The sequence below is a fragment of the Lonchura striata genome, chromosome 1 (genome assembly GCF_046129695.1).
Source record: "Lonchura striata isolate bLonStr1 chromosome 1, bLonStr1.mat, whole genome shotgun sequence".
In the NCBI taxonomy this organism is placed as follows: Eukaryota; Metazoa; Chordata; class Aves; order Passeriformes; family Estrildidae; genus Lonchura; species Lonchura striata.
Window position 1 is genome coordinate 8,568,179 of NC_134603.1, and position 24,278 is coordinate 8,592,456.

At 42.5% G+C, this 24,278-nt stretch overlaps 2 protein-coding genes across 3 annotated transcripts in view; one reads left to right on the forward strand and one right to left on the reverse strand.

Moving 5' to 3' along the window:
• NDRG1 (N-myc downstream regulated 1) overlaps positions 1-4,503 on the forward strand; it is a 38,147-nt gene extending 33,644 nt beyond the window's left edge. The window contains exons 13-16 of the mRNA XM_021542386.2: positions 250-297; positions 1,823-1,858; positions 3,264-3,315; positions 4,083-4,503. Of these exons, the coding sequence (XP_021398061.2) occupies positions 250-297; positions 1,823-1,858; positions 3,264-3,315; positions 4,083-4,378 (432 nt within the window). The 3' untranslated portion in view covers positions 4,379-4,503. The remainder of the gene's footprint in view (positions 1-249; positions 298-1,822; positions 1,859-3,263; positions 3,316-4,082) is intronic.
• A 10,650-nt stretch (positions 4,504-15,153) lies between these two features.
• The window catches only part of CCN4 (cellular communication network factor 4), a 34,235-nt gene continuing 25,110 nt past the window's right edge, over positions 15,154-24,278 (reverse strand). For both annotated transcript variants that reach the window (XM_021542385.2, XM_021542384.3), the window contains exons 2-5: positions 22,199-22,478; positions 18,499-18,756; positions 16,379-16,572; positions 15,154-15,529 (exon numbers count right to left, since the gene is read on the reverse strand). In XM_021542385.2, the coding sequence (XP_021398060.1) occupies positions 15,230-15,529; positions 16,379-16,572; positions 18,499-18,756; positions 22,199-22,454 (1,008 nt within the window). In that variant the 5' untranslated portion in view covers positions 22,455-22,478 and the 3' untranslated portion in view covers positions 15,154-15,229. The remainder of the gene's footprint in view (positions 15,530-16,378; positions 16,573-18,498; positions 18,757-22,198; positions 22,479-24,278) is intronic.

Here is a 24,278-nt window from a genome sequence, read left to right on the forward strand (position 1 = left end):
GATGGGAAAAAAAAGTCTCCAGTTCCCAAGTATGGGTTTGTACCTGGAAAAAATGCAGTTCAAAAAGCGAGCTGACTTACTTGGGTTTAAAGATGTATATATGTATACATAGAGTCTTTACACAGAATCATAAGACACTCATCTTAATCTGAAATAAGCCAGAAAACAGGATGCTGGATCTGTTTTCATACAAGAGCTCATACTTAAAATCTTGTGTGCAATGCCTTATGTTGCTATTCTTTTCTATAGGTTGAATGCAACTCAAAGCTGGACCCAACAAGGACCACACTTCTGAAGGTAATAACAAAAACTGTGCTTTTCAAAATAAACATTCCTCTCACATAAAACCAGTTGGATTAGCTAAAAAAGCAGAACTAGAGTGATGTGTTACAATACTGATAATACGGTGAGAATCCAGTTCTGATTTAAAAAGATAATTCCTTCAGGGTGAGAGTATTTTAGTGAGATAAACAAGACTAGGAGCTTCTAGGGGCTTCTTGTCAGCATTAACAGCAGGGAATTTCTCAGCTCCTCCATTTTAGAATAGTAGGAATGAGAGTTGAAATGCTCAGTATTTCACATACCCATAATGAATTTGACTAGAGCTGGCAAAGCTGATCTTGAGATATTTTGAAAAGTTTGAAAAGCTGTGAGCAGAGTAGGAGTGCAAAGCAGTTCATTCTGTTCGTGTGCTTGCCTCTCAGCAGTAGTGTCAGGTGAATCAACAGCTAATCTATCAGCCACAGTTTGGTCACCCTGCTTTTTATGAGGGTACAGTGTAGGACATCTCACTGCTAATTTCCAGAAAATTTCATAAAATGCACTTAAAAACAGCAGAACATCATGCAAAGGCTTTGGCTGATATTTGGCATTCAGAGTATGAGTGCAATCTTCAGCTTGTAATGAAGTAATGATGAAGTAATAGCATGCAAACAGTGAAACAAGTTTGGTCTTGCTTTGCCAAGAGCTTCTACTGCATCTCTCTTTAGTGAACTAGTCAGTGAAAATTATAATAAATAATTTTTTTTTTCTCCTAACATTGAGGAGTTATACTGCTGTCCTATAATGTGGATGTGGCAGACACCCTAAGAAAGTTTGATGCTGTCTCAGACCTTGTATCAGTGGCCAGCCTTTGCTCAGTCCAGGGATATGGCTGATGCCAGATCCTGCTGCAGGCCTGTTTTTCTGCTAACTAATCCTAGATAGGATTTGGGGTTTCCTGTAATTTACAACTCTACTGTTTTCAGCTTGTAGTGTTCCTTGGAACAGGACTGTTTTTATTGGGTTGACTTTGAGGGGTGGAGTGGCAGGAAAAATGAGATGCTCCAAAAATATTTCATGCACTCAAGACAGCTTTTCTCATTTGGCTTTCCCTGCTTCCCTTGGCAAGTCAGGCTGATGCTTGCCATCAGCAATCTCAGCAAATCGTTTTTCCCTCTCACCTCTGAGCCTTAGGTGTTTGTTTTCTCTACCCTGTTTGTCATCCAGGTCAATACAGAGTCATGTTATTGTAATTCAGAGCTGAACTTGCAATCAGGACTACTAAGCTGGTTTCTAAGGAATTGGTAATTGTTGCCCAGCAAAAAGCATTTGTAGCTCCAGCTGATGAGCATCAAGAGCCTTCGTGGTTTTCTGGGGTGCAGTGGTAGCTTTCATAAAATTTTAACAGCTTGCTTTGATGTGTTCAGCCCCTTGTATGTTACTCACACAACAAAAGGAAGTGTTTTTTTGCCAGATAGCTATAAAGGTCATTTCAATATATCCTGAGCAGCAGTGAGTTCCTCTGGCATTACACTAACTGGCTGTTGTCATCCCATTTCAGATGGCTGATTGTGGTGGGCTCCCCCAAGTTTCCCAGGTAGGATTTGGCTGGCGGAAATCCTACTAATCATGTTCTGCAGCGTGTCAGACTGCAACAAATGGGTGTTTTCCTGTAGGGTACTTGCTGTTCCCAAATGTCAGCCAAAAGGATGGTTATGATTTCATTAATAATGATGTCAGTTGGTCATCTGAGCTTTCTTTTCTCTTTAAAGAGCAATGAAGCACAAAATTAATATTGGGAGGGGATAAAATTTTCACTGATAGTCTTAACCAAGTAAAGAACTGAGGTGGGAATGCAGAGGTAAAGAACTGAGGTGGGAATGCAGAGGTATTATTTTATGCCTATTTACTGAGATAATGTAGATTAAGGTTTGAGCCACTGACATTTTAACAATATTCTTACTTGGACTATTTATAATATATATCAGGAAAGTGGGAGAGAGGAAATAACAATGCTAGGTTATTGCATACACTGGCTCAGCTTGACTGTGGATGAACTGGAGTTTCTAAAACACATTTAAGCATAAATTCCAAGCTGCTAATAAAGCCAGACTGGCAAAGTTAAAATTCACCTATGCCCTTGTGTTGCCTCAGTAAAAGAGCTGATTTGTAAATCAGCTTTGGGATGTCATCTAACATTTAAACAGATTTCTAAGCAATATGAAATGGTGTTTGTGAACTTCAAGAAAAGCTAAATTTGTAATTTTGCCTGCAACTGAAGTCCCTATCCAGGCAAAGATTGATTTGAGATTTAGTTCGTCTTCCTTTCCTTCCCCCTCCTAGACCCTGTGTGCTCCAACAGTGGGAATTGGGGAAAATGTTTTTTTAAAGCACGTGGTAGTATATGCATTGCTTCTGTTATGGAGAGTCCATTCTTTGCAGTGGTTTAGAGAATTACACAAAAAATGTTTTCATGTAAAATAATTGAGACTGTAAAGCTTATGTGGCCACTGTTAGCAGAGGAGAAAAACAGGGAGGGCCTCACTGCAAGAATGTTGGTTGTAGGCAGTTGTGCTGGTATATTCCTGGTGAGCGTTCTTGCCCCATACACATTACTGTCAACTCTGAATAGCTGAATTTGTTCTCTACTGATTAGGAGTTACTCAATTACTGGTCTTGTATGAACTGCCTTGTACATTTTGTGGGGCCAGTTGTTTTACTTTGGTTCAGCTGCCTCAGAACTGCTTAAGTCAAGTTTTGAGCCAGGTTTAGACACTTGGGCTCCCTGGATCTCAAATGCATGTGTCCATTTTGTAAAATAATGGGGGTATGACTAGTGAGGGTAATGATGAAATTTTCTTATAAATTAAGTTTTCATGCAGTCAGTAGAACCCAGAGAATATTTAGTATGTCCCTGTTAAGATAGGGCATCTGTGGAATCTGTAACATTGTAATATGATCTACTGAGCACTGCCTATGATAACTCTGTCTCTCTTTTGCAGCCTGCCAAGCTTGCTGAAGCTTTCAAATACTTTGTTCAGGGAATGGGATACAGTAAGTATTTGTTTTATTGAATGGCTGATCTTGCTACCGAAGTTAATTGCGCATCTAAAGACGAGCCCAGGAAGTCTCTGATCCCAGATGTGTCACTTTTTCCCTTTTGGATATGCATTTGCAAGCGGAAAAAACCACATGCTGTATCTGGGCAAAGGGTTTTCAGACCAAGTGATGTTATTAAATATTAGAGAGCTTTGTAAACAGATTATACCCACAAATACCTCTTCCACTTCATCTCAATGTTTTTAAGGTTGACTATTTGTAATAGTGTCCCCTCGTGGCATAAAAGGATATGGTTCATCTACTGCACGCATTTAAAATGTCATTGGTTTTAAATGAGGTTTAAAACCTTATTTAAACTTCTTTGAGTTGCAGATGTTTGTTTTTCATATATTTGCTTCTGACAGCTGCTGTGAGGCTGCACTATGAGCCTGGGCTGCCAGCAAAGGTTGGATATTGAAAAGCAATGGGAGGGGCTGATGAGTCTCTTCAGTTTCCCTCTGGATTCTTGCAGCCACAGCAATGTGCCCTAAAGTTTCTTGAATCCCTCAGCCCTGGCCACTAATTCCACTGTAGTAATTTGGTCTCCTTAACCACGTGCCTGGAGCAGGGGAGGTACTTCTGCTTGTAAAGGTATCCTGAAACATTTCAGAGTATCTATTCAAACATGAAGGCTCCTCCAAGGATGGTTAAGGCTGGGGGAAAGGCAAGGGCTTCCCTCCACGTCCATGCAGCGAGGCATTAATGCAAGACTGTTCTTCCAGTGCCCTCGGCCAGCATGACCAGGCTGATGAGGTCCCGCACTGCCTCTGGCTCCAGTGTAACCTCTCTGGAAGGACAGAGGAGCCGCTCCCACACCGGGGAGGGCACGAGGAGCCGCTCCCACACCGGGGAGGGCACGAGGAGCCGCTCCCACACCGGGGAGGGCACGAGGAGCCGCTCCCACACCGGCGACGGCTCCAGGAACCGCTCCCACACAGACACACGGATCGAGCTGACGCCCAACTCGGCAAGTAATGCTGAACAATCAAGCCCCAAGTCCATGGAAGTGTCCTGTTAGACGGCTGCGGGAGGTGTAAAACTGGTCACAGTGTGGAAAAGTAATGGATGCCCCCTGTGTATCACAAAAACATAACTGGTATTAATCTCTAGCTATTCCGTAGGATGAACTCTGTTCACCAGGGTCTGAGAGGGACCAAAGAAAAGAAGCATCTCATTTGCTCTATCGTTATTCTTGTATCTCAGACAGCTGCTGCTATTGTGCCCTCCTTCAGTGGATGCCAAATTCTAAAGGATACTTGCCAAAAGCTGATGTGGTTGTAAACAGAGTCAAACCAGAATTGCTCAATACTCTCCTTTAAAATCAAAGCTGTTACAGGCCCCTTTATCTCTTGTTCTCTTGAAGTAAACTGGCACAATTTGAGATGAGTTTTGAAGTGGGGGAGAAAAAAAATAACTGTTAAGGATGACTTTAGGAAAAGGAAATGAAACAAATGTGCTATGGCCTCATGTTGAAGCTGGAGTTGAATTCATTGTATATAGCTTGACTTCAAATGATAGAAAAGTTAACGTATCATGCATTTATAGGCCTTCTAATTCATAGTATTCAAGCCTGTTTTCCTATGTACAATAATATACTACTAAAATAGGCAATTTTGAGATGAACTAAATCTTTAAGGTTTTTCATTTCACTTTTTTGAGATTTAGTTCCAGTCTTCCTTTCCTTCCCCCCTCCTAGACCCTAAAACCTGCTTACCCAAATGAGAACAGGATTTAAATTTGGTAAGCAAGGTAGGATTTCCTGTTTGGGAACTTGGGCCAAAAGGTTTACCAAACTGCAGAAGTTGGTGTAGCTGTAACAAGTAGGGTAGCTGTACATGCCAGCTAAGCAGAAACAGCTTGATATTTCCTTCAGAAAGCTTCTTTGCAGCTCAAGTTTTTTGTGTCCAGCACAATTGTCATAAATTTGGAATTCTGTAAGCAAAGACAGATCCAGCTGTTCTTTGTCAGGAGAGATGAATAACTGTGGGATGGGCATGTAATTAGATACTGTACATTCAACTGCCACTAATTACTAGATCTGAAACTGATGAGATTTCACTGGTGCTGAAAAGTGTATCCCATGAAGTGGTGGAGCAGCAACGCTGTATCTCTGGAATACAGTGTCTAATGACTTTGTAAATGTCATGATCTGCTGGTTCTGCATCTTTGCATAGCCTCCTTGAGTTGCTTTCTTTGAAGCTAGTGGCTTGATACCTTTCTGCCACTCAGAATGTCACAGCTGGGTGTTCTTAACTTTGTCCTTCCATAGCTAGTGGGACAGGATTTCCACGGCTCCAGTGCATACCTGCTGAATTGCAGTCCTCACACAGACAAAAAGCTCAAATGCTGAGCAGTTACATAGCAAATGTTAATACTTTGGGATTGCTTTTTCAGAAGAACACCGTCTAGGTTACTTTATATTGACTAACTTCAGCTCTTGTGTAGAATATCCATAACATTTTGTGGGAAGAACAGACAATTTCCAGAAAGAATAAAGCTATTGTGTAAAGTCTATCAAGAAAAGTTTCTTAATGAAGTATTTGTATTTATTTCAAAACAAATAAATTTGTAACTTTGCAATGTCTGGTGTCTTTGTATTTTGCCAGGAGTACAATAATATTTTTCAGTCCAAATATATTCTTGTCATCCCTTTGTATCAAGGAAGTCTTTCTGATTTTACTCAGATCTGTCATTCCCTGCTTTTGTGCTCAGAGCTTTCCCTCCTCCAGCTTACTGTTCTAGGAAAACATCACACACTTCATCAGCATTGCTGCTGACTATTTTAGCACTTAAGGATATAGAAATACAGAGAAATATTGAGCCATGATACAGAGTACTATTTGCTGTTTGAAATGTTTTCTGTCTCCCTGGCTAAAGTACTGTCTAATGCACAGATCTGGTGTCTGACTTCCTCACTGGAGTTGGTGCCATGCTCACTCCATCCTTTCTGATCTCTAAATCCATTGATGTGATGAGTTCTCCATGAATATCTGGAGTTATTGAGATCTCCTGACTGAAATTGCAGAGGCCACTTGGATTTTCTAAAGGTGGTTCTTTTTGGAGCTCTTACAAGAATGTAACTCCAGGAAAGTAAAGATTAACCTAGTGACTTACTTAACATACTGGAGTTTTCAAGGAGAGGTGCTTTCATGACTTTGCTGGGACAGTTTTGGGCTGCTCATTCCTCCTGTATCTTAAAAAATCCTGTGATAGAAAGATGCAAAAGCAAATATTTGTCATGTCTGAGCCAAGTCTCTGCTGGATGTGATGATTCAGCAGTCAGGACTGGAGTGATACCAGCAAAAGGCTTGACAGCCAGTGCTGTGAAAACAGGAGCAACCTGTGCCAGCTCAGCCTACAAAAGAAGGGCAAAGTTAGGTTCTTTGCTGAACTTTTATGGGAATGGCTAATCATTCCTTCCACAAGGACAGCATGGTGTGCCTGTCAAGCCTGGGCAGTTTATTTTAGTTTAATGGGGAGGAATGCATCCAAGCCTTATTGCAGCACAAAGGGATCTGCGAGCCCTTCTGAGCTGCAAGGAGTTGCTAGATCACTACAAATGTCAGCTTTACAAGCAGAAGTGTTAATTTGGCAGAGAACACTGTGTTCCTGTGCATAAAAGCTGGAGGGCAGCACAGAGAACTGGTGTCTTACCTTTTACAAGGAGTTATGACTCCTTTCCCTGCACTACTGGTCTCCTGGCATCTTTAGCTTGTGTTGTAACTAAAGAGATGCAAGTGTCTTGCAGATTTATTAGAAATTTTTGTAAAAACCCTTCCTAGAGCTGCAAAGGCTGACTTCTGTGTTAGCCTGAATATTGTAGAGTCATTAACCTGGAAAACAGGAACTGGGGTCTCACTTTTTTCCAAGTGTGAATGGCCATTAGGGAGCAAAGAGCTACTGTGGCATAGAGGAAATTCAGATTGGGTAACAGGAAATAACCAGTTCGCCCCTCACAGTGCTTTTGGGGCTATAAAGAAAGAAAACAGGATGGGCTCCCAGGGACCAGGAGGCTTCCTGATTGCCTTAGTGTATCTCAATGCCAAATCTTTGCTGCAGTGGTACTCTTCAAAACTACTAATAGAAAGCATGGCATTGTTGAAATGTTATTTCTACCTCTGCTTAGGCCTCGACATCTACTGTATAAAAATCTGGCTAAACTTCCTGCTATGCTTTCCCCTCCCTGTCCTTGCAGAGGGGGACTGGGAGAGGATGTGCCAATACCTTGTTGTGGCAGCAGGACTTTTGTGCTGAAGGATGCTGCTGCTTTCCTCTTTAAAAGTCTCTATTGACTGAACAGCTGGAAAATTTAACCTAGATATGTTTTTGAGGTTTATGATTAATGTCATGTGCTGTGAGTGATGGACTGAGCTTGAGTGAAAACTGTTTATAGTAAAGCTGCTTATTTTTTCTCTCCAGTGCTGGAATCCTTTCCCTGTTTGCTTTTGCATCTTGGGCAGAGTACCTGCTGCAATCCTCAATGTGTCTGTAATGGGGTCTGTTGCATCCACCAATGCAACACTTTGAGCAGAGTTCCTTGCAGCTTGGCCCTTCCTCTTCCCACATGCTGTATGCTTCTTCTTTTCTTTGCATTATTTTGCACTGTTTTACATTCACAGACACAGAAAGCCTCTCCCTGTCTGTCTATATGAACAGCTGGTTTGATGTGTGGATTTAGCATTTCCACTGAGCCAAGTATAGACTTTGTCATGGTAGCTGATCACTGCTATGCCTAATGTTTAAATAAGTGACAGAAGGGATGTCAGGGTATTTTAAGAGCTCAACCCTTCCCCCTCAGCCCTTTGTAACAGACAGACACAGCCTCTCACTGTTTCTATCCATTGCTTCATTAAGGGCTCTATTCATTTTATAAACAACACAGCTGCTGACCAGTGTTAGGGGGGAAGAAGAAGGAAAAAAAAGGCTTCTGATTGCAACTGCCAGACAGTTCAATGTCTGTTCTCTGCAGCTCAGCGTGGGGATCATTCACTTGCCCAGCACTCCTACAGGCTGGAGGAGAGTTGTTGCTTTGATGTCATTAAAGAGGCAGCCCCACATCCCAGAGACCCTTCCATACTTTGTCACTGATGGGATGTGCCTCAAACACTGGGTGCAGACATCACTGGGCATGTCCAGAAGAGCCCAAGGGTTGGGAAAGGGGATGGCAGGCAGTTTTCCTTCACAAGCAGCTGCACCATAATGAGCTGTGACCTGCAGTAGAACTACAAAAAGTGTCCTTTGGTGACCTGCCACTCTCTGCAATTGCTTGTGGCTGGAGTGGATTATGGTATTCAGGTCAAGGTCAGTGTATGGAGGGGGCAGGATTGTTTGCTGGGCAGCAGGACTGGGGAAGGGCTGGGGTAGCTCCAGGCAAAGCCTACAAGAGCCAGGGAACCTGGAAAAGAGCAGGACATGCCACCAGCCCGAGCTTTTCATGCCCTGGCTCTGTGTGTGTGTACTCTGTGTGTGCACAAGTCCCCACGAGGCTCAGCAGCACGATGGGCAGGGAAGATGGGGCTGCTGAGCTGTGGGTCTGCCCCACCCGTGGACCTGGCACTGGCCCAGGGAATAGACAATCTGCTTGTAGGGTTTGGCAAGCCCACCCCATGCAAAGGTGCCACCCAGCCCCACACACAGCAGTGAGATGCACTCTGTCCCACCAGCCTGCTGGACCTCACACAGATCTCTCCAGCTAGGAAATTGTCATTTACTGAATGACTACAATAAGTTTTCATTTATTTTTAATGATAATATTATCAAATAAAACAATCTTAGTTCTTTATCCCCAGCTGCTAATGTTAAATATTGCTCTGATCATGTGGCAATTCCCTCTCTGCTGCTCATGTGTGTTTGGGGCAGAGGGGAAGCAGAACCTCACAGAAGGTCAGCACTTCATTTGGAAAGTGCAAAGTACTGAGGAGATGATGGTATTCCCAGAGTAGTGCAAGCAGCCAGGAAGCCCTTCATGCAAGATTGTGTGTTGGGGAGCTGCCCCATGGGTGAGCAGAGGTTGCAGAGGCCAGATGGGACTTCTGGTGCCTGTAGAGACAGCAGGGAAATATGGAACCTTTGTTGAAAGCTACTGCCAGAGGCACAGTTGGCTGCAAAATGCTTCAAAATGTAGAGGACTGCCCTTTCTGGAAAAAAAAAAATTAAAAAAAGAGAAAAATAGGAAAAAAGTAAGAAAAAATAAAAGAAGCACACTGGAGGAGAAGGCTGGGGAGAATGAGGAGAAGGTGCTTTCTCACCACAAGCAAGCCCAACCAAGCCCAGCCCATCTCAATCCAGGACAGGAGGCCACTCAAAGTGTTTAAGTTCCTAAGAAGGCAAGTAACATTCTTCAGGCTGGAAGGCAAGCTTGATTTGTGGAAAACACTACAGGTATTTTTTTTCTAGAATTAAAAGGTAGAATCCTTACTGAGGTTAGCTGTGGAGGTATGTAGATTAAGGGATACAAAACAGAGTTTTGTAATTAATTTAAATGCTTTTCCCCATGTCTTTAATAACCTTTTTTGAACAATTTCAGTGCATAGTGCTTTTGCAAACAGGTTACTCCTGCAACTTCTCAGAGAGCTGATAATGAAGACATGCTTAGGCAGATTGAGTAATATACTACACTTTGCTCAAATACTCTAGATCTCTGTCCCAAATCCATTAAGAATGTTGCAGAAAAAGCCCCAAATGTTGAGCCAGAAACAGACCAGCAAAGAAATGTAAGTTGGGAAACAACTGAGGTTTTCAATCTGCCAAAATATTCAAAATTAAGGAAATTATCTCAGACCATCTTTTTTTACCACATTAAAGTGCAGGCTCTTTACTTTTATGTGTCCTCCAGTTCACAGCTTTGTCAGATTGCAAATGCCCACTTGGGCATTGGCCAGGCAAGAAGATGGAAAAAAGGAAATGTCAGTCACAGATATATTTCACCTTCATTTGCTTGCCTAAACTTCTAAATGAGGTGTCAGTCAAAGATTCATTAACAATTTGCCACTTATCTAATATCTTTAATCCACAGCAGCAATTTACCATCTTAAAAAGCCTCACCATGATGCTTTACAAACAAGTAATGTGTTATATAGCTGGAGTAACTCAGGCTGCCAAACCAATCTGGTTTTCCCATTAATTTTTCATATATTTCACTGTATGAAGTTTAAAAAAATAACTCTGTAGAAATGTTAAAACTGGAAAGTCACAATTTGAAAAGGTAAATGTATGGAGATGTGTGTCTAGATAGTGAGAACACTGTCTCCATCAGTAAACTGTTTCAAATTTCCTTCAAGAAAGCTGGGACAAAAAAAAAATCCCAGAGTTTAATTTACAAGATGACATAATCGTTCTAAATGTTGTGGTTTTCCTGGAATATTACATACACACAGCACAACCCTAGTGAACACATCAAAAACACTGCAACTGTACTACACCCTGTTTCCAGTTGCATGTACATCAAAATGATGTTTTAAATTCCAGCCAACACTCCATGGAAAGGCATTTTTAATAAGCTTCATACCAGCATTACCAGACCTTCAAAATCCCACCTTTCATCCTTGAGCAGCCTACAGGACCAACAGGATGACCGCCATGAGCTGAATGTGTGTCAAACAGACTTGGCTTAGGTGGATTGCAAAATTGTCACTCTCGTCCTTTCTTTAGCCTTTCACTTGCCCATTGCAGCTGAGGGGTCTGATCCTGGTATCTCCTCAGTGCTTTAATTGTTCTTCCTTGGATGGTGGTGGCATCACTTTCAGGTCCATCAGAGACCTGGGCCCGTTGCACAAATGTACAATGAGCACCAGTTCCTGCTGGAGGAGTTTTCACTCTCAACAAAGGCAATGAACAGCAGGACCTTGTTCTGGCTCTGAAATCCCAAGAAAAAGTGAAGCAAAGGGCTGGATCTGTGAAAGCCTTTGGCGATCTAGATCTTCAGTGAATTAAAACTGTAACCACAAAAGTATTTTTGTAAAAGATACATGATTTGCCAAGGCACAGAGGGAGCCAGAGAACTGAATCGAAAGCTGGACTGTTGCCTTAGTCCTAGGTCTAATCTGTTTGTAAACACTCACTGAAACAAAGGATCTCAAATGACTGCAGATCAAGGTAATTGGCTACAAGTGATGTTTTTCCCCATTCAGAGCTACTGGACAGACAACCAGTGGCACAAGCAGAGTAGAAGAGCTAACAGTGCTTGGTTTCCTACAAATTTGTGTCCAATGTCCCCACAAAACTCCTTTACAGCAGTGTAATTACCACTATTTTGCATCTGTGATTCCTTCAGCTCTGCCTCCTCCATGGCTACTGGTTTCCAGCTGGCAAATCTGTCTAAAACCCCTTTGTGCTGCTGCTGGGGTGGCTGGGGCACACTGCAGACGTGCTGGCTGCAGTGACTGCCTGGCAGGTGTGCATGGGCTTGGCAGGGACAACGTGGTCGGCCTCTTCCCTGCCCTGCTCCTTGATTTCATGTGTTACTGCAGGGACTGCAATGCTTCTGAGATCTTTACACTTCTGCCTGCTTTGTTTGAGATTTCCCACAAAGGGACTGCCTGACAGACAAACAAATGAGCAGTATGGCTGCATACACCCAGTTTCCTTAGGAAACCAGGCTGGAGACAGAAACATCTTGGGTGCGTTGGGCAAGATCTGTGGTTTCCAGGCATTCAGTTCACTAAAAACTGACACGCACTGGAGCTGCTGGTCATGCATTAGCTTTCAATAGCTTCTTTTATCTCTCAGTGAAAGCCTTGTGTTACAGCCACTGCAGCATTTGATTGCTGTGGTTACAGAAATAACTAATTGCAAAGCGGAGCAAGCCAGTTAAGGGACACAGTTTTTCACACGTGATCTGGTCCTATTTTCTTGCTTCCTTATGTGTACATGTAAGACAGAGAAAGACTGACTGTACTTATAAACACACATCATACAAGCACTGCTTTTTATGCACCATGGGAATATATCGATATATATGTAAATATACACATTTATATATTCATGGTGTGTTTCCATAAGGTTTCGTATATAATAATATATACAATATTTATATAGATGACTGCACATAATACTTTATAGGTGTGTATACATCTACATATAAAAGTGTATATACATGTATTTATTTTTATATGTGCACATACATTCATATGTGTATACACACATGCATATATATGGCATTTTAAGATGGGCAAGAATTAGAACACAGTGTTCCAAGTCATATTTAGGGGACCTGATTGAGAAAGAGGTTCTAGTATGTCCTCCCTATAACTTAATACACACCATTTTCCCTTTTGGAAGACATTGTCAAATTCTTGACCATGGCCTCTTTTTTGTATGTTCACATGGAACATTTTTTAACAAAGGGGTGGAGTTTGCAATGTAGCATTCTCATTCTTGCAAGTGTTGAGGCCATCTTTGACTGGAGGCAAATAGGTCAGGTATGAATTCTGCTGTCACATCATCCAGGCCAAGGCAGTCATGAGGCTGAATCTTGCAAAATGTGGTGGCCTCACATTCCTTATCACCAGAGAAACAAAGGGAAAAGGGGCTTTGCACCTGCATTGGAACATGTGGGCAGGGATCGCTCTTCCTTTCTGCCACTAGAGATTTTTTTGAAGTTTCAAAAAAGAAATAAAGCTTTAAATTCAGGAATTACCTAGGTCTATAAAGAATATATGGGCCAAATTCTTATATGCAAATTAAGATGCTATTGGTGTTAACAGCTTTTGAAGATACACAGCATTTTTCCTAATTGTTTCTATATAGGATGGTATAATTTTCAGGCCACTCACAAGAACTTTTAATTTATCAGCCAGAAAAATTTATGTCTACCAGAAAGTAATCAAGCTTCTGCTGGGTTATCAAGATGAAGAGAGACAATCTGCCTGCTGAAGGTAAAACAAAATAACTGCATCATCCCAAGTTCAGCTCTGTACTGGTCAGATCTCCAGACCATGTGTCACTCAGCAGTTCTACTGTGCCACCAGGGAATTTTGAAGTGGATACTACAGTTCTCTTGTTCATGCAGGAACACAATTCTGCTCTCCCAAGTGAAGCAACAGCAAACATGCCATGGGGTATGGCTGCTGTACTAAAAATTTATTGGAGAAAAAACTGGCTCTAACATCCTTCAGTGATGATAAATTTCTTACCTCAAAAGGTAATGACAGGTTTTGTTTGGTTTTTTTGGGGTTTTTTTTCTCTTACCTGACATTTGCATGTGAAACCACTTCTGTAGAAAATGTTTACATTGATGTTTACTCGAAGCACCAGCCCAGCTGTAATGAGTGCACCAGAAACCATGCCAAAGGTTGCCTCTCTTGCATCCATACGTTCTCAGAGCTGATGTGAAGCCTAATTCTCATTTAGCTCATGTGAAGCTGTATTCTCATTTAACACATCATGTAAAACAATGATTTGTGCTACTGGCAAGGTGGCAGTAGGAAGAGGTACCTGTGTGCTGCTAACACCATGGGGAGCGGGAGGTGGTAGTGGTCCCTAAGCACAGGACACACAATTTCTATTTCTATCATAACAAATGGATATAAGAGGTCTTGTCCTTCACCTCTTATCTGTCTCTCCACATTTCATCTGTGGAGATCGCCCAGGAGCAATACATCACCTGTAGATTAGATGGATCCTGAAAACATGAGCTCTGGAGTGGTTGTTTTGGATTCAGTCAGGCTATTCAAGACCAGAGAGTGTAGAGAACTGTGCAAATGTTCTTGCCACAAGATACTTCAAGAGATTGAGATGAATCCAAGGAGAGCAGGACACAGAAGTTCTTGGACCTATCCTAATGCAGTGAGAGATAGAAACATCACACAGAGATTTCATGAGAAGGATTCTTCCCCCTAGACTTTTCCCATGAAATTCACCATGCAGTAGAATCTGACTGAGAATAACAGAGGGGTGATTCTAGGACTGATCTCAGTGTGACAGATTTTAGTGTGCAGACTTTAGCTGCAAGACCATCAAATCCTGGTGTCTAATGTTGAATATAAAACATATATGTCAGTTTTCCAGCTTAGACAATAACATTCAAGAAATGACAGTAAGGATGTCTGAATCTCATGTCTAAGCTAATGACAGCCATACTTTTGCTGTCATACTAGTGTACTGTTCTTTTCTATGGGCAATTAAACTGCTGGCCTAGTAAATGACAGTGCCAACAGAACTGTCATTTAAGTCCCAGCATCAGTGCATAAAAGAATTTCCGTCTACTGTTAATGGATGAAGACCTATTAGAGTTAAAAATCTTGTTTGTTCAAGGCCTCTTCGAAAACAGTGTGACAAAACAAAGAGATTTAGCATTGCTGCCTTAAGTTTTAGCTTTCATATTTTCCAGATTATGTACTGCATTAATGTATAACTCCGAACTTCATATAAAGTGTTAGCAAGCTCTCTCCACAGTTTTGTTAGACAAAACAATCCTTTTCCAGCCTGAGAACCAAGGACATCCTTGCAGCTTCAAGACCAAAAAGTACAAACAACAGGGAATTGAGGAGGGCAAACTGGAGGGTGGGATTTCATAGCCTGAAGCTGTAATTGGACAATTAACCCAATATGTAAATGAGCCAAAGCTTATAAAAGTGTGAAAACTCATGACCAGTTGTTCATCTTGGGTGTAGCCTTGGCTGGTGTCTTGTACTGCCCAGGGTGTATTCTTTGAAGGCCTTTTTAATAAATGCCTTTAAATAAATACCTTTAATTAAATACTTTATTCCTTTAATACTGTCTAGCCTCTGTTCCAGGCAGCTTCTCAAGGCATCAACATCCTAATTTGGGAATAAAACAAATTGCACATTGGCAATGTATGAAGATTCTCCTTTTATTTAAACACCTCTGTAAAATCAGAGCAAAGGGTCAATTCCAGCATTCAGCCAATTTAATTAGCGATTTCAGAGTAATCATAGTAATGAGCCAAGTCAGCAAAGATGTCATTGGGGTTCCTGCAGTTCAGGTTGCAAAAACAAGCATTGATCCACAAAATTTTCCATGAAAACTCAGTTCCATCTGGGCACTGAAATCTCACTTCAATAGTCTTGGACTTGTAGGGTGTGCAGCACCTGTTGTCTGTGCAGACACCACAGTATTTGGGCCTGTATGAGCTTTTGCTCACACATCCAGAGATGGTGTAGTTCATGGGTTCATTTGCCCTGTAGACAGCCAAGCACTTCTTCCCAGGCTAAATCAGAGAAGAAAATAAAAACAGAGAGGTTAATATTCAGTGCTGATACAGGTAGGACGTAAAACCCACCTTGTTCTTTACAACTACCTGCAAGGCTGTGGCTAGGAAGGGGAGACTGGGGGAACAGGGGGCTCAGCCTTTTCCACCAGGTAAAGAGAAATGGCCTTAAATTGTGCCATGAGAGGTTCAGGTTGGATATCAGGAAAAATTTCTTCACTGAAAGAGTAGTTAAGCATTTGAAAAAGCTGCCCAAGGAAGTGATAGAGTCACCCTCTCTGGAAATATTCAAAAAACAAATAGCTGTGGCACTTTGCAGTGTAGTTTATCAAGCATGGTGGTATTCAGTCGAAGGTTGGGTTTACTGATCTTGGACATCCATTCCAACTTTAAGGATTCTATTAGTCTGTTCTATGATTCCTCTGTTTAAAGGGATTTGTAGATTAGGAAGACTTTTACAGCCCTGACCTAGGTGGTGCAAAAGATTTACATGTTTAGATATAGGAACCCAAAAGCTGCAAGTAGGATGCTTGCACAATAGAGTTCATAGCCATGACCAGACGTGCAGCATTGCTTTTCTGCCAGCTGAGTACATGGCTGTCCGAGCCAGCATTGAGCCAGCATTGAGCACAGCAGGCTTGGCTTGGCTTTCCTTGCAAGGACCTTTTGGCTGGAGCTGAAACTCTCAGGGAAAGGTTTTCATACCAACACAGGCAGGACATATTTTGGAACTCTGTGCAGCACAGTAAGTCCATGTACAATGCAGCCTCATGAGGCCTGCACGCTGCCAAACAAACTCTGACTCAGTGTCTGCGCAGCTCGAGGGGTGCACGAAGAAACAGTTCCCACCTTGATGTGCTGGGTTATATCCACCTCGCAGGGCCTCATGTTGCACAGGCGGCTTTCCTTCAGGAGCCGGCACTGCTCGTTGTCATTGGAAATCCTGGTGGAGATGCCCAGCCCACAGGTCTTTGAGCAGGGACTCCAGGGTGAGGTGTGCACAATGCAGTTCTTCTGCCAGGCTTCATCCTCTCCCTCGTATGCTGCCGACACAGATTAACCCCACATTATTCAGCCCGGGCAGCTTTACATATTAAACACCCTTTGCCCTGCTCATTGCACATTCGGGCCACTAACCCAAATAATTAAACCACAGTGAAGTGGCTCAGCATTCCTGTGAACTCCCTCATCCCAGCCCCTTTGTGCTGACCTACTTGTGTCAGACTCTCCATCGCTGCGAGCGCTCGGGGCCAGGGCTCGTTCCTTTATTCCCCTTCACAGCCTCGCACAAGGGGGTCCTTGTCTGGGACCCCCAGGTGCTGTCACAATATAAACAATTACAGAAGCCTGAGCCGCGGGGGGAGAAAGGGGATGAGATCTGATCTCACCATGAAGGTTTATGTCTGAGCCCATTCAGTTGGTTCCCCATAGCAGAAAGTGGACAGCAGTCGCTGCTGGATGGCAGAGGGCTTGGGAAGCAGCCACAGCCTTTCACTGGGAGCAAGAACAGCTTCAATAGCTCCCAGAGAGCTCAGCAGCCATTTGAAGAAAGGGTGGGCTCTATTTTGAAAGCAGCCAACAACCCCAGTTATGGTTCTGTTCCAGCCTCAGCCAAAGTCCCCACTGCTTGACAGCTCACAGGACAGTCCATAGACAAAACTCTGATACAAACTGCTGCATTGATCTTGCTCACTCTTATATTTATTATTATATTAATTATTATATTAAATGTAATGGATGCTACTCTGACTTCTGTAAGACTTCTCCTTACAGGAGAAAAGTCAGGAAAGCAAAGCTATGTTTTGCCCATTTTGGGACACAGGCCATGAGGACATAAGGCCAGTTTCAGTAGCAGATATTTTGAATTTGGATCCACCCCACATTTCAGAGCTATCAGGGACAGAGAAGCGAGGGCTAAACTCTGGTGGTTTTAACTCACAAATTAAGACTGAGGGGTTTTTTTGTGCAACAAAAGAACAAGGTTTGGGAAAAAGCTCTTACCACCAAGGAGCCAAAACCTTTGTTTACAACAATTCTATCTTTCCCTGAGCTCTGCTTTTGTGAGATGGTCCAAAACATGGAGCTAATGTGGCTAATATCACTACAGTGTATCACAGGGCATTCTGACAATAAATTTAAGATATATGGTAAGTTGAATCCATCCTAAGGATTTGGGACCATGTTTGAGGCAAATGCTGCCACCTCTGTGCAGTTACATGATCATTACTATAAATGTGAGTGTGAGGACAGAATGTTTAATGATGCCATCAGTTCAGAATTTACAAAAAGTTGTATCACCACAAAGACAACTTAGCCCAATTCACAGTAAAATTTCCACACAATACCTGCCTTCAAGGTATTGTGTAAGTTTGAGACTCCTAAGTCCTATCCTAATATACAGGGGCTTTAAAATTGCACTACAATAGCAATATAACCTGGACAGAAAGCCTCAGTCCCAAATTAAACTGAGTCCATTCTCTTTCCCAGAGAGTCCAGACTGAGGAAAAAAAAGACTAAAATGAAGAATTAAAATGGACTTTTAATATCTTCAAAGTTCCAGCAGATGTGTCCTTCAAAGGGGGCTTCGGCACACAGAATTCCAGAATGGTTGTACAAGCATGTTTGATGAATATCATATTCATGGAATCATGGAATGGTTTGTGTTGGAAAGGACCTTAAAATCATCTCAGTGAGCTCCCCTGCCATGGCCAGGGGTAGCACCCAGTAGATCAGGTTGTTTAGGGCTCCATCCAGCCTGGCCTTGAACACCGCCAGGGATGGGGCATCCAAATCCATATTTCTACTAATGAGTTCCACTGGTGTTTGCCTGTCCTGTCCTTCAGCACGTGCAGTGTGGGAGGCTCTGTCTCCCTCACAAAGGTTAGACACCTGCCAGGCCTGGCAGTACAAGCTGATATTTGCTTGTAGACTCTGCCAGATGGCAGAGATCTGCCTGATTCCTGCCATACCTGCAGAGGAGATGTGGCGTGGAGATGTCTTCCTGATTTTCCTGGAGTCATCACAAACCCACTGCTCGCAGCACTTCCCTGCCATCTTAATCAGCTTTGGGTTTGGGCACCAGACAAGTGGAGGACGTGAGTTTGTGCACATGGGAACACAGCCCACAGCCCCGTTAATGCACGTGCAGTTGTATTTGCAGTTGGGCTGAAATGTCTCCCCATTCTTATACCTGACTCCATTGAGGACACATCCTACACCAACAATCTCTGAAAAGAAAGAAAAAGAGAGGAAAAACACAGAGTATCATTAAAATAATGCTGGCAACAAGCAGCTCCAATGTGTTCCTTTACCAAGCTGATCCCTGGGCTGGCGGTGCTGCAGAGTCACGTGTTCAGCCTGATGCTGCACCATGTGTAGTCACAACATCTAGGAAACTTTTCCATTCTAAATCACACCAAAAAAAAATAGAACCTTTTAATGTTTCAATGAAAAAAAATAAGTTAGAAAATAAAACAAGTTTTATCCACAAATTCTTACTTAAAAAAAACCAAAATAATTTCATAGCATGGTGGTAGGAATTACCCACAGGGGAAGAAATCAAAGTAATTAAAAAATGATATTTAGTGAAATTTGAGGTTTTCAGAGACATAGGAGGTGACTTCATGGAGTTACATATATGACACAGCTGTTCACAACACCTGTGTATATCTGAAGCAAAAGGGGAGGACAAACAAGGGAGTAAATGGAGCACCTCAATGACACTAGATTCCTATATTTAGGAAACTGGATCTTACCCAGTTTATCACAGAACAGTTTTCTTGGAAAATGAAGTACATGTTATAAAGCCATGAAAATAAATATTTGATGTATAATTTTTTATATAAAATCACTTTAAAAAGTCAAGCTTTTTGATTGATCATGAACAGGAATCACAGAACAGCATTTTTGTTTGTTTCAAATTATAGACATTTATTTGGAAGCAGTGGCTTTCAATGGAAAATTCAAACTATAGTCTCTTGCTTAGTCACATGGAGGCACTGCTCACGCACTGGTTGGATTGCTTATGTTTTGAGTCTGGTCAGAAATGGAGCTGCTTCAGGAAAACACAAACTGAAATGCTGGATTAAAATTCTGCAAAGGCTTCCTATTTTTAGAATGAGCTGAATGAAAACATCAAGTACAAATCCCTTCTTCTGCACAAAAATGAGAGCTGTTGGAATTTCAAGCACAGATCTAGATCTCCAGCTCACACTCAGCTCCAATTTTTGTAATGCTTAAGGCTTTGTACTGAAAAGGCAATCACTCAGTGCTGGAGCTGGGCCTGAGAATTCAGAGAGACTTCTAGGTATGCACACAGATTATGACAGTTCAAAAGATGCTGTATCTCCTGGTGTTTTCCTACAAGCATATTTCTCCTGGATTATGTTAGTTTAGTCTCCTGCAGGTCTCATAAACCAAGATGATCACCATGAGAACATCCCCAAACACAGACAAAGGGGCTGTTGAATGCCTTCATGAAGAACCTCACTGAGTGTGCATCAAAATAAAGCAATTTGGAGGCACATCCCTATTCCTAGCCCCACATGCACAACAGCTGCCTCACCCCCTGGGCCTGTGCTCAGCACCTGCTGCCTCTGCTTTGCTGCAGGAAAAAGCCAACAACAAAAGGAGTTCTGCAATGATTCCCACCAGGTTCCTATTTGATGTCTGCGAGGTTAGATCCTGGGGCACACCTCATCATGGCAGTTCTGATACAGTCTGATTTCCCCCAGTTTGACCTCACTCCCTTTCCCAACACATATTCCTAACTCTTTCAGGGTCTTTATTTTCCATAAATTATATGGTTTCTCTAGCACTTCACACCCTGGATTCTCTAGATCTAGCCAAAAACATCCCTATGTAAATCCAATTCCTCACAGCAGTTAGTCCCTAGTGCCCAGCACAGGATTCCCACTACAGGAGCTTTCAGTCACCAGGTCAGGACAGAAGCTGGTGGTGATGCAGCCTCTATGTGACCCAGGTACAGAAAGAACACATCAGCAAACCTTGTTCTGTACCTCTCCCTAGGTGCTGAAAACAAGGGAAAGGCCACAGGTTCCTCTGGCAGCCAGAGACAATCTGCTTCACATCCTAACCATGGAAAGACCTTCCTCTGGCTCCCTTCAGCTGTGCACCATAATGCTGCTCACCAAATAACCATAAATGTCACATTACCATAAATGTCACATATTGTCATGGTAGTAGGGAAGTGAGAGCACAGCCTTTGAATCCCTCCAGAGCTCACTGGAAAAGCTGGAGGTCTTCCTTCAGCACAGTGCTGCTGCCACTGGCATGCCAAGTGCCTATGATGTGTGGGAGGACTGCAAAAACCAAAGTATATCCAACTCAGAAAACAACCATTTAAATAAATAAACAAATGCAAAGCAACATGAGGACCTTCAAAGAGGCCTAGGAAGCCTGATAGCTTTGAGAAAACATCCAGCCTGTTTTCCTCTCCCAGCACAGGGACAGCTGTAACGATGTCATTCTTGACAATGTTTGTCTACCCTGCTCTTGCAGACCTCTCATGAATGTTCTACACACACTCCAGACAATACATTTAAATGATCTCATATCCTCTTTTCTTAACCTTAATCTTTTTTAATCTTGAAAATCACTGTTTAAGCTTGCAACTCCTAGCACGTAACTTCTCTTGTTGTTATTTTGCCTGTATCCTACAAAAACTCTGGTTAGACCGCACTTTTTGCATTCTTGCTTTTTTGTTTTTCAGCTCTCCTCCAGGTTTCCTTTCACCTTTACATTTTCTCTTAAATCATTTGTTTTTATGTTCCAGTCCAGAAGCCTATCCATTTGAGTGGCTTTTTCCTGTTTATGAACCTAAAGCCATGACCATATGTTCTAATAATGTACTAAAAGCAGCCTTTTTGATCAGCAATGTGTGTGGTTGTGCTGATGATCCTTTTGCTTTTAATCATTCCCAGAGTAATAATTTTAAATAATTTCTGACTTTTGTGAGAGAATCAGAGTCCCCTCATGTTCTGGAACTCCAAACAAGTGAATATACTCTTAATACATAAAACGCTGCCTAATATCTTTTTGCACTTATTCTTGAAAAGCATTCCAGAACCAAGAGTTTGCTATCAGAGATCCTTCTTCCTCATAACAGCTAATGTGACTGTAACCATTGTAAAACTAGGGTTTAAACCTCAAATTGTAACTGACAAGCTCTGATAGACAATGATTCATTCCTGGCCATCTTGACAGAGTATTCTACAGACCACGTGCTATCCTTCTAAGGTATCTGCTATAGGGAATTAGCCAAAAGTGTCTCCTTAATGTCATGGTTTTCATGTAGGGGTCCATATTACTTGTCTTTAAATCCAGCTGCCTGCCTATCCTTCCTTCATCCCCAAGCTACTACAGCACCTCCTCCCATTACAGGCAGTACAGAATAATCTATTTACACAATTGCTGGTTGGTCTTTGCCCTTGGCTGCAGCCTGATGAAAAGTCAGGAATTCAGATGTCATTTCTCATCCAGCCAACTGCCCTGGGAACAAAGACAGCTACAAGGGAACGGCAGATGATGCACGGAGGAGCTGATAAGCGCGAAGCCGCGTGTCTAAAATGAGATAAATCTCAACCCCTGCTCAGACTGACGGGAGCTGCCGGAGTTTATCTAAGCCAAAAATATATGTACATCACTTACGTGCACATACTCCTATTTCGTACCTAGGTCTGTCTCCACTGTAGTCACAGTAGAGGCCCCTGTGGAAGTCACAGGTGTCAGCCTCCGTGCAGCTCTCTCCTCGCTGCCTGGCACACGTCTTGCAGCAGTCACAGCCGTCCGTGACCAGGCTGACGCCGACCGCGCACCGGGGCGGGGACCTGGGGCACTCGCAGGGCCACCTGCAGTACTGAGTCCGTGTGTAGGTCTCTGTCGTGGCTGGGACAGCGCTGGTCATGGGGAGGGAGCTCTGGCCAGTGGCCTGCAAACAAAGAAACACAGCTTGGAGAGCGTTGCAGAGAAACGCATGCTGCTTAGTCCTCAGTTAAAATCCCCTCAGGTCTCATGAGTTAAAAAACATCTTCAACAAACCAGCAAGTCAACTCAAAATTTGATAATCAGATAAAAAACCTGATCAAGGTTAATCAGGGTAGGAAAGGGATTTCAGGAAACACACTGATGCCATTCCAGGTCACTATTACTGAGATTATGGAGTACTAGGATGCCGTAGTTCATATCAAAACCCACAGAAGGTAGAGGCTCGTTGCATCTGAACCCTCAAATGCCTTGACAACAAACTCTGGATGACATTTAACAGCACCAGCCATGCTTGTGGTGCAGGAAGAGTGCAAACTGGGCAAGTGACAAAGCAAATATTTCATTTTTCTAAGGGAATCACTGCAAAGAAAACCTGTGCTGTACATGGAGACCAAGCAGGGTGCAGTACCTCAGGCACAGAAACCAATGGAGTTTTTCACATGGTGTCAACAGCAGAAGGAGCTGCTGGGGCACATGTGGTCTAGATGCCCTTTCTAGTGCTGCAAAAAATAAGTGTGTAACCCTAAAAACTTCAAAGAAGGAAAGTCTGACTTTAGAAATTGCTAAGGCAATTCCCTCCATTGCTGCCTTCCCTGAACTGTACTTTATATCCCCACTGGCTTTTTCTCTTTGCAGTTTGAGATGTCTCAAACAAAAGGCTTTCCAAAAACTCTCCTTGAAGAAAATGCCTCACTCAAGAGTTTGTGGGAAAAGACCTCACAGCTATCCATCAGGATATCTCAACAAAGTCCCCTTGCTGTCTTTTACAGTTTCTTTGTTAGCAGGCTCAGATTTTATTAAAACACATTCCTAAGCCTGCTACTGCTGTATCTGAAGGTGTATTTAAATATCTTGTAAACTGGTTATCCTATATTTAGAACACTAAATTGTGAACACATTGCTAATCACTGCCAAATAGACAATGTGTTTGCTCTGGGCATAATTCCCAATTCCATTAAGGCCCTCTTTACAAACAGTTGGCCCTAAAGTAGGCTTAAAACCACCTTTAAACTCTTGTTTAAAATAAAACATACCAATATAATTTACTCCGCTTTAAGGCTCCTTGATGCTGTCAGAGTTGTTAAAAGAGGAACATTTAGATTGATGAAAAGCCCTGGCCTTTTAATCGTAGGATTTTTCATTCCACTCACAATCATTTGAGTAGGTGCAATAATCTGCCACTTGAGAAGAGAGGCCTCCTCAAGTGCAATAAACCTATTTACTTTGTTGCTGATCATTAAAAAAAATGCTTAATAATCAGATCCAGATATACAGACAAAAGTCACACAGCTCTTGAAAGAGCTCATTGCCACAGCCCAACCCTGTAAGTAAATCCCTTCACCATCCCTTGTTTCTTTTGTCAACATGAGCAAGCAGCTTCTCCCTGTGCAGATGTGAGTGTGCCTGTGAGCCAGCACACGTAGCTAAGAGGAGCCCTCATGCTCCTCTGGGTTTAGCTAATGTGTGAAGGGCTGAGGCTGAATTCTTGTAAAGTACAGAATAGCTGGGAGACATTTGGTGGCTTGTGAGAGACAAGATTTAGAGTAAATTATTCAACAGCCCTTCCTCTACGTCTGACACCTGAGCTGGCCAGGGAAGCCTTTCCAGTGTCCTTACAGAGAGGAACTGTTGTGGATCTCAGATGTGCTGGGTGAATTGTCCAGAGATGTGGCTGAGTCCATGGGATGGATAGTGCACATGAGCATCTTCAGATAATCAGTGTGGACAGGCAACAGAGAACCAT